The 11,461-nt window shown below is 35.2% G+C and overlaps 1 protein-coding gene across 4 annotated transcripts; it reads right to left on the bottom strand.

Moving 5' to 3' along the window:
* Window positions 1–635: 635 nt before the first annotated feature.
* On the bottom strand, window positions 636–10,822 carry LOC101246476 (plant cysteine oxidase 4). 4 transcript variants are annotated; one of them, XM_069290653.1, is made up of 7 exons: window positions 10,696–10,762; window positions 8,981–9,102; window positions 7,391–7,719; window positions 2,216–2,361; window positions 1,947–2,094; window positions 1,084–1,290; window positions 636–999 (listed from the first exon to the last, which is right to left on the bottom strand). In XM_069290653.1, the coding sequence occupies exons 3-7, from the start codon at window positions 7,488–7,490 to the stop codon at window positions 881–883; spliced, it is 720 nt and encodes a 239-aa protein (XP_069146754.1). In that variant the 5' UTR covers window positions 7,491–7,719; window positions 8,981–9,102; window positions 10,696–10,762; the 3' UTR covers window positions 636–880. The 4 variants fall into 4 exon arrangements, with proteins under 4 accessions (XP_069146754.1, XP_069146755.1, XP_004248194.1 ...); XM_069290654.1 differs by having other exon boundaries at window positions 7,391–7,716; window positions 10,696–10,740; XM_004248146.5 differs by lacking the exon at window positions 8,981–9,102 and having other exon boundaries at window positions 10,696–10,822.
* Between the last annotated feature and the right edge of the window lie 639 nt (window positions 10,823–11,461).

Here is an 11,461-nt window from a genome sequence, read left to right as displayed (position 1 = left end):
CTCCCCAAATCAAACAATTCCTTAGCAACAATCTTTTATCGTCACATAAATATTATAACATATTTATTCAACATTTTTTAAACTTTTTATCGATAAGAACCACTATTATCATCATAAACGGTTTTTATTGTGACACAAATATTGTAACAAACTTTTATTAGTAAGAACTGCTTCACTCCTAAATTAAAACTCAAACCCCAAAAGCAGATATCGATAAATAAACATATGTTCGTTAGACAAGGCTCACGTGTTGTGCATCTCTAGTGTTCTGCTCGTGAAATAGAAAAAGTTCGTTGCATCAACAAATCATTATAATTCAACAATGTAGGGGCAACGGAAGTGATTTTGTAAAGATATCCTTTCTACCTCCACAAAGATAATAGGAGTAAGATTTACATATATTCTACTACTTTCGGATACCGTAGGAAACCAAAAAGAAAGAAAAAAATTTCTTGCTAACCTTTAACCACATATCTTGAAAATTAATTGGTTCCAATTAGATCTCCTATATCACCCTCAAGCATCCCAATAAGTGCATTCATATGACAAAAGAGAGTGATAAGCACCTCTCACCTCCGATTCTATGATCGTGGATTCGAGTAAGTAAATGAGCAAAAAAATGGAGAGAACACACCTAAGGAGGGTGAAAAATGAAAAAGTTCATATAATGCGACTATAAAGTTTAAAAGCACTAATTTTAAGGTGAGATCTAAATTAATGTATGTTATATAATATGTACATGAGAAAATGGCCTATTCTCTAGAAAACATATTATTTCCATATTTGTCTAGACATATAACAACTTCACCTCAATAACGCCCAAATCAACTAATCACTGCATTCAATAAGTTGATCAATAGAACCAAAAATGAACCATTCCCTATGGTTTGATGGTACGACCCTTGTATTGGCCTCGATGGATGACAAAGTCATCAGGAGGTTGAAACTCTTCCAACCAAGTCACATCTGTGAACATCTCCCCATCGAACTCGAGTTCACCTAAAGTATTTAAAGTAAGGATTTGTAGTACAGTTGAATGTTCATATCCATGTAAAAGTTGGCACCAGTCACCAGAGTATTTACCTGGTAGATCCCCTCGAGGAGACCTTCGGAAATAAGTGCAATGACGTCCATCATCAGAAGAGTAGGGTGGAGACAGGATATCGAAAATTGCACAAGGGGTTATAGCTTTGAAACAATGAATATTCCCTCCAGCCGTCGGATAGAGAGTAGTTGTTCCACATGGAGCTGTCATCTCACAATCTTTAAAAAGTTTAGCTGGTCTTGCACCTGAAAACATTTAACAGGTAACGAACATAGTAAACGCCAGTTCAACCTTGGAATAAAAAATTTAGCAGTAAAATCATTTCACTACAAACATTGAACCCAATCAGAAAAAATTCAAGAACAACCAACAACTCCTTCCAGCCAAATGATGCAAATTGCCAGCGCCTATCTGGTAATAAATCATAATTACAAGGATCCAGTGTCGAGCATAAATTGAACATATTAGTACCTTCTTTCCATACAAACGAGATATTAATGGTCACCATTACAAATCCTGAACCTAGTTTCAGTCAGCAAGACCTATACTTGCTGAATTCTTAATATAAAGTATCGGAAGGCCAAAACAGCACCAGTGGAAAAAAAATAATAGCATGTTTTTGAGTTATTTTAATCACACTGAAATACAATAACAAAGGACATGTCAATCAAATAACACCAAGTCCAATTGAAGAAGATAGAGGAAATGTGTTCCTACTAATAAAATTCCATAGGAAAAATCAAGCACTGATGTCGTCTCAAATTAATTGGACATAAAAACATGACATGAGACGACCCATGTTCTGCAATTAAATGAACGTTCAAGAAGGAGCATATTTAAATGTCTATTGAGAAGGTACTAGACATCTTTCATAGAAACATCCATTTCAAATAGTACACACCTTCGGGTGGAACTGAAGGCCCCGGACTATCGATCCAATCATAAGCTTTCACATGTAAGGAACCATATATAAGCTTGCTTAAAACGGTCATCCCAGGGTGGTTATGTAAAGGAATGATTGAAGAAGGTGGCATGCAGAATATTCCCATCTGTAAGGACATTCAACAGGCTAACAGATCTCAATTATGCAATTTTCATACATCTCCTTACAGAAGAGAATCATTACTCTTGATAGGAAAAATGTAAAGCTGACAGTTCTGCAACACTTACAGTGAAGCTCTCACATTCATGCAAGTGTAGGTATTTGATTGGCAGGATTGGTCGTAAACCCCCATTACGCTCATGCATGGTACCTTTCCAAGTCTTGACAAGTTGTGCCTCCTGCTCAAGACCTACATCAGAAGGCTTGATTTTGTCTGAAACAAAATGAATAGCCGACGCACCAATTGCATGAGAATTTCAAGATTAGAACAATATAAATCTGGGGTATCAGGCAAAGGATTCAACAAATAACGGACACTTTCACTTCATGGACCCAATACATAGTAGTTATATACATGAGAATTTAGAAACTAAAGAAAAGGGTCCCAAAAAATTATTTGAATAAATTAACTATGTGATTTTATGCAGTATCTAACAAAAGAATGACAAACATGAAAATGTTTTGGACTTTCAGGAAGGAACAGACTCTTCACCAAAAAGGCTACAAGTTAAAATCAATCCCTGTTTCAGAAATGAGAGACTGAACAACTTGAATAAAACCTGCATCAAACCTCTCTACCCTTCTCTACTTAAATACCAGGTTTTTGTTTGTGATAAGGTTCAAGGTTCAAAGATCAAATTGGTGAAGTGTGCCTAACCACTCATCACAAGTATACCAAATCCTAGAGGGTCAGAGGTGCACTGTTCAAAATTCAGTGGATAATGGCTCAACCTCTCTACCCTTCTCCACTTAAATACCAGGTTTCTGTTTGTGATAGGGTTCAAGGTTCAAAGATCAATTTGGTGAATTGTGCCTAACGACTCATCACAAGTATATCAAATCCTGGTGGCACTTATAGTATTCCTTTTTTGCACAAAGGAGAAATGAAATAGGGCAACTGGACTCTACGAAATGAATCTTAATTTGATCAATCGGGAGTGAAAATCCTAGATACTTTTGGTTTCTGCCGCAAGTATTTTTTCATTTGTACTTCAGTTGCTAAAAAACTCTGTATTGATTTTCCCACCTCATGTGTGCTATAACATCCCATTCGTTCTTTGCAGTAAGTGGCTGTTGTTGTAGCAGAAAACTTAATGGGGATGTTTCCACCTTTACATCGTAGCTAGGTTATCAAATAAACTTATAAATAAATAAAAACTATATGAACCAATTATAGGATCTGGACATTCAACTTCAGGAGTTCCTCAAGAGTATTGTAATCCTGCAGACGCTTCATTAGCCTCAATGCACTTGTGTAAAAAGGGGTTGGAACAAAGTTCTGAATATTCTGCACAGATTCATCATTACAACATACCCAATGTAATCAAACAAGTAGGGTCTGAGGAGGGTGGGGTGTACGTAGTCCTTATCTACCTTAGTGGGGTAGAAGAGAGGTTGTTTCCATTAGACCCTCCGCTCAAGAAGCACAGATCCTTCATTCTCAATACGAAAAACTTGCTAATAAGAGTTACTTGAGAAAAACTTGCTAAAACTTGATATTACAAACATACCACAACTGATAGACATACGGGATTTCCCTATAGGCTTAAACTGATTACGTACCATCATATCCAACTCCGCCACTCTGATCCTGGAACAGACCTATCCTCTCAAACAATAGTTTGGAGTCTGTCTAATGTTTCAATGATATTCATGATGCATCAGCTCATTAATTTCCTTAAGAATCTCGGCTCCATTTTCCCACCTTCCCAACAAACCTCACCTAATTTTAGTAAACTAGAGTTCAGTTTCTTAAATAATTGTATTCAAGTTGCTTTTTGCCTTCCCTTGCACTAAAATTAGATTAGAAAGTCATTCCTGCATTCAAAGATCTTATAACTCCAACTGAAGAACTATATTAAGGTTGTTCTCTAACCACCTAAGAGCCCACAAAATGTGAGGTGACTTGGAGATGCACTAGCAAACCATATAAAACAGCAGCAAGCATTAACGCCTATTGTTACTCAATACACTTTTTAATTTCTTAGGAAGATAAAATTGTTCCAAAATATTTGATAAGAAAGCTTCACACTAGTCATACCGATAGCAAATTAGCAATTAGCTAGTAGTTTCTCAGATAAAGGGTCATGTAGCCTTCGTTTCAATGATTTTTAATATAACTATCTTTACCTTTACGCTTTCATCAGGACTAGCCTCCTCTCTGCCTATATAGTCCGAACCTCTTTGCCAATCCCACATAGACACTTCCACATCTCCACAACAAAGCCCCAAATTTGACTTCTATTCTACTTAAATCTCGATCAACAACACTCATATTTATGTTCTTAGCTAGTTTGAAGATATCTAGAAACATCGCTTATATTTTCTCCCTCCAGTGTTGGCAAAACTTGAACACTGAGATTTTGCTGATTTTCTTGTTCTTTTTGTTAGGGTAGTGGGGAGCAGGGGATTTTTAAAACCATGGCATATGTTGAATTATTCAGTTCGTCATATCTGAATTTGTTCCTTGCAACATCCATATTTCAATGTTATTGAGTCACTGCCTAAATGTACCTACAATCTGCAAGCTGCTACCATTTAACTAGTTCGGTTTGCTGGAAAATATCACTTGACTTCAACTTATACTCCACAAGGAACACAACAGCTTGGAGGCCAGTTTGTAAAGGGTTTCTTCCAGTCATGAGTGCTGTCTGGTTTAGGGTTTCTTAGTAGCACCTTTCTGAACACTTTAAGATCATTCATGCCAAGTTGTCCCCACTTTATCAGTGATGTGACAACTTTTCAATTCATTAAATGAAATTTGCTTGTACCATCCAGGGTATTTCATAAGAAATTCTGTTGAAGTCTTTCCAGCTTATCAGTCATGGTGGTTGGGGCCATCAATAATCACATCAACTATGTAGGAATACTAGAAAAATATTCTTTATCCCTTTCACGACTCTCGACAAAACCAGGTTGACTCAGTTGTGGATGAGATAAATTTTAGTTAATTTATAGTTGACTCAGTTTTACACAATCCAAGTTCACAAGTCTGGGACATTTCAGTGTTTGTTGGAAATTTTTCAAAGATGAAAGCTTGAGGTCCATCCTGAATCCAAACAGCTAACTCGAACAGAGAAGCGAATTGCAAAAAGTTTGTACATGTGCAAAAAGTTTGTGAAGGCTTGTAAGCATTTGTAGAGATGCAACCTTATCCCTTACTATCTAACCTGCATCTTCTTGATGCCATTTATACCATCTCTTTATCACCACCACCACCACCCCCTCCCCCCCAAAAAAAAAACTTCTGTTTAAAATTTTTATACTTCCCTAATCAACAATAAGAAAGTAGGAATGACACTAAAATATCACAGGCTAAGCTAAATGCAACATTAAGGTTTAAAACTGAAATGCATAACTGACCATGACAATATTTCCTTCAGCATACTAAGCCCAGAAGCAGAGAGTAGGGTGGGGGGTAAGGGGGTTCGGCTAGTTGGCATTGAAAACAAAAAATTTGTTTTGGATTTTGGTTTCTGGATGAAGAAATTACAATCAAATAAGCTCGGGTTGGCTTGGATTTTTTAAGTTTGGTTTTGGATTAATTGGTTCGGATATTTTGGATGTTTGTTTTTGACTTTTGACATCGCCTCAATTCACTTAATAGTTTGCTTCTTATGATGTATTAATTTTTGCAGTAAACAAGTATTGAGGCCACCCATGTCATGTAATTTCATATTGGACTTAATACTATAATGGGGCCATAGGGTATTAATCTATTGGACCTTTTAGAATTGAACTTATGATCTATGTTGCTCGGCTCCCAAAAAACGATGCCATACCCGTGTCAGGTCCTTCAAAAATACACAACACGCACCCTTTGACATTTTGAAAGAGTCCGAGCTTTATGATTATTGGGTAAATTTGATAGGGGTAGAGCTGAATATCAGGTATAAAACATGTTTATCCGAAAATCTGTAATACTAAATCCGATATCCAATCCAAGATCTATACATTTAAAAAGTAAAATCTGAATTCTAATATATAATCCAAAAATCTAAACCAAATATCCAAAAAGTTTGGATGTCGGGTTGGGCCAAACTATCCCCTCCCCCGCCCCAGAGAGGTCAAGCACAAAAACTAATCGGAACACTCATCTGATTCAAAGATAATGTTAGTTTGCTTGACAAGAAAAATATAGATAACCCATTAATAACACAGATAATACAACATGTCTGGCTCATTTGCTACACATGCAAGGCTGCACCCATCTTCAGTTTGCATGTTAATAACCAGCATAATCTTTTCATTTACTTAAAAGGAATGAATTTAGTGTTGTCCAACAGATTTTGTTAGAGGGAACTATTTTTTACCAGCAGATTTATGCCCAGAGAACAACCAGACAGTGATTTGTCCTTTCAGCTGATAATACATTTCACCATTTACCCTGGGACACATGCAAAGCTAAGACCTCAAACTTTTAATATGGTACCACCAACAAAGACATCATTTATCAACTTGACGAAAACTGACGGAAAATTATAGTGTCCAGTCTCTTCTCTTCATAATCGGAATCAATCTATATACCTTCCAAGGCAGGGGGGTAAGGTCTGTGTACAAACTAACCTACTTAGACCCTACTCGTGGAACTACACTAAGTATATTGTTGTTGTCTCTTCTTAATATAAATAAACTCATAGTGCCTGATCTCAAAATGGTGTAAGAAATAGTTAAGTAAAAGGTTTCCAAAAAGAGAAGGGCGTTAAATCTACTTAACGCAAAAGTAAGAGATTTTACTTGAATATAAATATGATAGGCATAGTTCTACTCCAACTACTAAGCAAAAGATAAAGGACAAGCAAGATCCAAAAAAATGTTCAGCTTTTCTACTGTGTTTTCCTGATGTCAACGTAGTACATTTCCGTATGAAAAAATGTACTACAGCCCCCCCCCCCCAAAAAAAAAAAAAAAAAAAAACCCTTCACCAACATGTACAAATAAATAAAGGGCAACCCGGAGAATAATGCACCCCACATTCTCGCAAGGTACGGGGAAGAGCCACACCCCAAGGGGTGTGATATAGACTGTGTACCATAATGTTGCTTCCATGGCTTGACCCGTGACCTATAAGTCACATGGAGACAACTTTGCCGTTGCTCCAAGGCTCCCCTTCTAGATATAAATAGAGTAAATAGAACAAAAACCAAATGAATCAACTATATCATGTGGTTGATTGAAACCTATACACACGTTCAACAATTAAGTAGGATTTGAAAAGAGATTGAATTTTTTATGACACCAACCTAAGAGGGAACGGACTTTCTCAAGAGCATCTTCTGATATGGGTCCATTAGTAGAAAGTGATGCTTTACAGGCGTTATAAAGCTTTTGTACAGCTGGCATGTTTATCAAACCGACCACCTTTACCCTGACCGCCTATGCAAACAAACTTGTCTTGTAGTTAACAGCTCGAAGTTTAACCCAAGAAATCCTGTCTGAAGGGTCCTCTATTTCTCAGAAGACCCTTCAAGTACAAATCAGGCACAGGCTGGACTTTTAACACAAACAAAGGTGATGATCGTATATCACGTGGTGCTTAATGGATGCAGCTTTCTATTATCATTGCCACCTACTGAACAGACAAAAACCGATAGTTAAACTCCGCGTTGCAGAAAGCAACATAAATTTAGCATTGTAATCCAAATTCAACTATGAGGAGAAACTATTTAATAGTAAACTAAATTCCTAAAATAGTGCTTGAATCCCTACTAATAGCAAATACTTTTGACACCACCATTACCAAAAAAAGCTACAGTATCAATCTATACCCAATATTCCATTTCCAAGAAAAGCAAGTCCATGAAAAACTGTTTTTTTTCTAACAATCCGTTTTTCACTAGTAATCAATATTTATAAATGGATTAAAATTATAAACACTACATTGTTAAAATTATTTCGTGTTGGTAAGAGGTAGCAAGTACACAAAGGAATAGTTGAGGTGGGGGTGGTAAAAAAAAGTTAAAACTACCTACACTATCAATATATGTTATCCTATAGCAGGTCACTTACCTTAATTTTCAACTTACTAATTACTATAGACGCTTGACAAGTACCAATAACTAGCTTTAAATAATCTATTCCTTTACACCGCCAGAAAAAAACCCTTAGCAAATCACCAAAACAACTGAAAACTCAAAAAAGGACAAAAAGAAACTCAAGGCTTGGAAATTAAGAAATATTAGGAAGAATATCCCAAGCTAATCAATGTCTCAATTGATGCACAAAAACCCAATGGAAGAAAAACAATAGTGTCATTCAGTAACCAACGAAAATCGAAGAAAAACAAAAACAAAAAGAGCATAATATTATTCAGTTTCAAGTTTCCAAAAGCTGCAAAAAGAAACGAATTTAACCTTACAATCAACTATGCCTCATTTCAGAAGATTGATTTTGGACTATAATTTAATATGGCCATTAACCTGCCACAAAAACACATATATGTGTAGTTTATACGCACACAAAACTCATGGGATAACAGGAAAAGAACATGAATTCAACCTTCCACAAATCAACTACACCTAATTTCATAAGATTGATCCAAGACTATCATTAATATGGCTGTTAACCTACCACAAAAACACATCTGCAGAGTCCATTCGCACACCAAATCATACATAATTATAGCATGAAAAAATCACCGATAAATAGGAAAAACACATGAAATTAACCTTTCACACAATCAACTACGCCTCGTTTCGTAAGAGATTGATCTACCTCAAAAAACACATATCTGCGGTGTTCATACGCACACAAAAAGCATACAAAATTATAGCATGGAAAGAAAAAAAGCTCCAGCGAAGATTGCGAAGGGAATAAAAATGGAGAAATCATACCTTTGGCGATATAACACAGAGAGATCGTCTGGAGGAAAGAGGAGAGAGAGATAAGAATTTTGTTTGAGTGCAGACTGTTTTGGGGGTTTTATATGGAGATTTGGCTGTTTTTCGCTTGCCCACTTTGACCATTTGAGGTGTGGACAGTCAATACATGTATGTCATATGTTTAAATTTATTATTCATTTCATTCATTAAATCACATACTAATAAAAATTGCATTTGTTTAGTGTAAACACCTAGTACGGATAAAAAGAATTCCATCATTGTACAAAAAGAAGTTAAAACTAGCTATACTATGAATATAATTTGTCCTCTAGTAGGTCACTTATCTTATTTTTCAACTTACTAATTACTATAGACATTTACCACTAATTAGTTTTTAAGTAACCTATCCTTTTACACCAACATAAACAAACCCTTGGCAAATTACCAAAACAATTGAAAACTCAAAAAAGAACAAAAAGAAACTCAAGACACTTCGGGAATTAAGAAATATATGAGGAATATCTCAAGCAGATCCATGTCATAGAAGAAAATCAATACGGTCATTCAGTAATCAATTAATCGAAAAGTAAAGAAAAATAAAATGAACTTAATTTTTATTCAGTTTGAAGTTACTAAAAACTGCAAAAACACATGAATTTAACCTTACACGCAATCAACTATACCTCATTTCAGAAGATTGATCTTAGACTACAATAAATAAGTCCATTGACTTACCACAAAAAACACATATATACGGAGTTCATACGCACAGATAAAACACGAAATAACAGCAAAAACACATGAATTCAACCTTCCACACAATCAACTACACCTCATTTCAGAAGATTAAATCTAAGACAATAATTAATATGGCCGTTAACCTACCACAAAAACACATATCTGGAGAATTCATAAGCAAACAAACTCATACATAATTATAGCATGAAATAAACAGATAAAACACATGAATTTAACCTTCCACACAATCAAGTACGCCTCTAAATCATCTACTAACTAATTAGGGATTGAAGTTTAGTAATGCTACAGCTAAATTTGTGGCTTTAATTGAACTATAAATATAATATGTGGTATTGATGTTCCAAATTGTGAGGATTGAGGTTCTCATTTTACTTAAAAACACTCATTTACTTATACACCCTCAATCTTGCAACATGAGTGGAATACACTGCTATGTCATGTGATAGATAAGAGGTATACTCAAGGTATATCTAAGTTAGAGAAATGTCTTTAAGGCTGTCAATAGTTCGTGAATGAAATTAATAATTTGCTCAAGTTCAAAAATGCGCATACTTCTCTCTTTAAAATATTAACTCCTCATTTCATAAGATTGATCTACCACCAAGTACATATATCTGCTGAGTTCACACACACACATACATACAAAATCATACATAATTATATCATTAAAACTTCACCGACGAACAAGAAAAAACAAACAATCAACTGCACCTCATTTCATAAGATTGATCTACCGCTAAGACACATATCTGCTTAGTTCATACGCACACAATATCATACATAATTATATCATTAAAACCTCACTAATAAACAGAAAAACACATGAATTTGACATTCCCACACAATCAACTACGCCTCATCTGCTGAGTTCATACGCACAACAAAATCATACTTAATTGTAGCATGTAAAAACAAAAACGAAGTTCCGGCGAGATTTGCGAAGTGAGTAAAAGCAGAGGAATTCATACCTTCGGCGATGAAATACAGAGAGATCGCCCGGACGAGAGAGGAGAGAGAGAACGATTTCGTTCGAGTGAATATTATTTTATCTGTGTCTTTGGGTGTAATGTAATTTAGAAATTTGGCTTGGAAAATAGTAAACTAATAATCTAAAATAAATAAAGTATTTAGTGTTTGATTTAATTGTGTTTTATAGCAAACGTTTTCAAAAAATTATCAGACACCTCTCTCTCAAATATCTGGCTTGCCACTCTCATCCAATCTCTCGCTCGCTTCCTTACTTTTTATACAAACACACGTGTATAAAAATTGTTTCCAATTGTATAAAGCAGAGAAAATTTTATAAATACATATATTTTTGTTCCCCTCTCTCTCCTCTTCCAGATCTCGCTCGTCACTCTCCCAAATCTCGCTCGCCATTCTCGCCTTTCTCACTTATACAAACAGAAGCGAAATGTATAAATTGTGTTTCTGTTTGTATAAAGAGTGAGAACATTGTATATACACATGCAAGTATATATATTTTCGTCCTATAAACTTATAATTATACAATAAAAATACTCCCCTGCTCAGTTTCTTTTGTCTTTCTCTCTTTCTCGTTTTATACAATTTTCAAATTGTATCTAATTTCTCTCTTTCTCGTTTTATACAATTCGATTCAATTGTATATTCCTTGTCAAGTCTCTTTTGTCGTTATCTCTTTCTCATTTTATACAAATGCAAATTGTATATAATCGTTCTATACGCTTATAATGATACAATTCGTTTTATATA

Source organism: Solanum lycopersicum, chromosome 10 (assembly GCF_036512215.1).
Source record: "Solanum lycopersicum chromosome 10, SLM_r2.1".
Classification (NCBI taxonomy): domain Eukaryota; kingdom Viridiplantae; phylum Streptophyta; class Magnoliopsida; order Solanales; family Solanaceae; genus Solanum; species Solanum lycopersicum.
This window is presented reverse-complemented; position numbering and strand designations above follow the sequence as displayed.

Excerpts from the sequence above, each read along its gene's own strand:
- LOC101246476 (XM_004248146.5), bottom strand. The coding sequence starts at position 7,490 with ATGCCAGCTGTACAAAAGCTTTATAACGCCTGTAAAGCATCACTTTCT. Across the intron at positions 1,291-1,946 it reads GCCTTCAGTTCCACCCGAAG|GTGCAAGACCAGCTAAACTT; the intron begins GTGTGTACTATT and ends AAATGTTTTCAG. Across the intron at positions 1,000-1,083 it reads TCCTCGAGGGGATCTACCAG|GTGAACTCGAGTTCGATGGG; the intron begins GTAAATACTCTG and ends TAAATACTTTAG.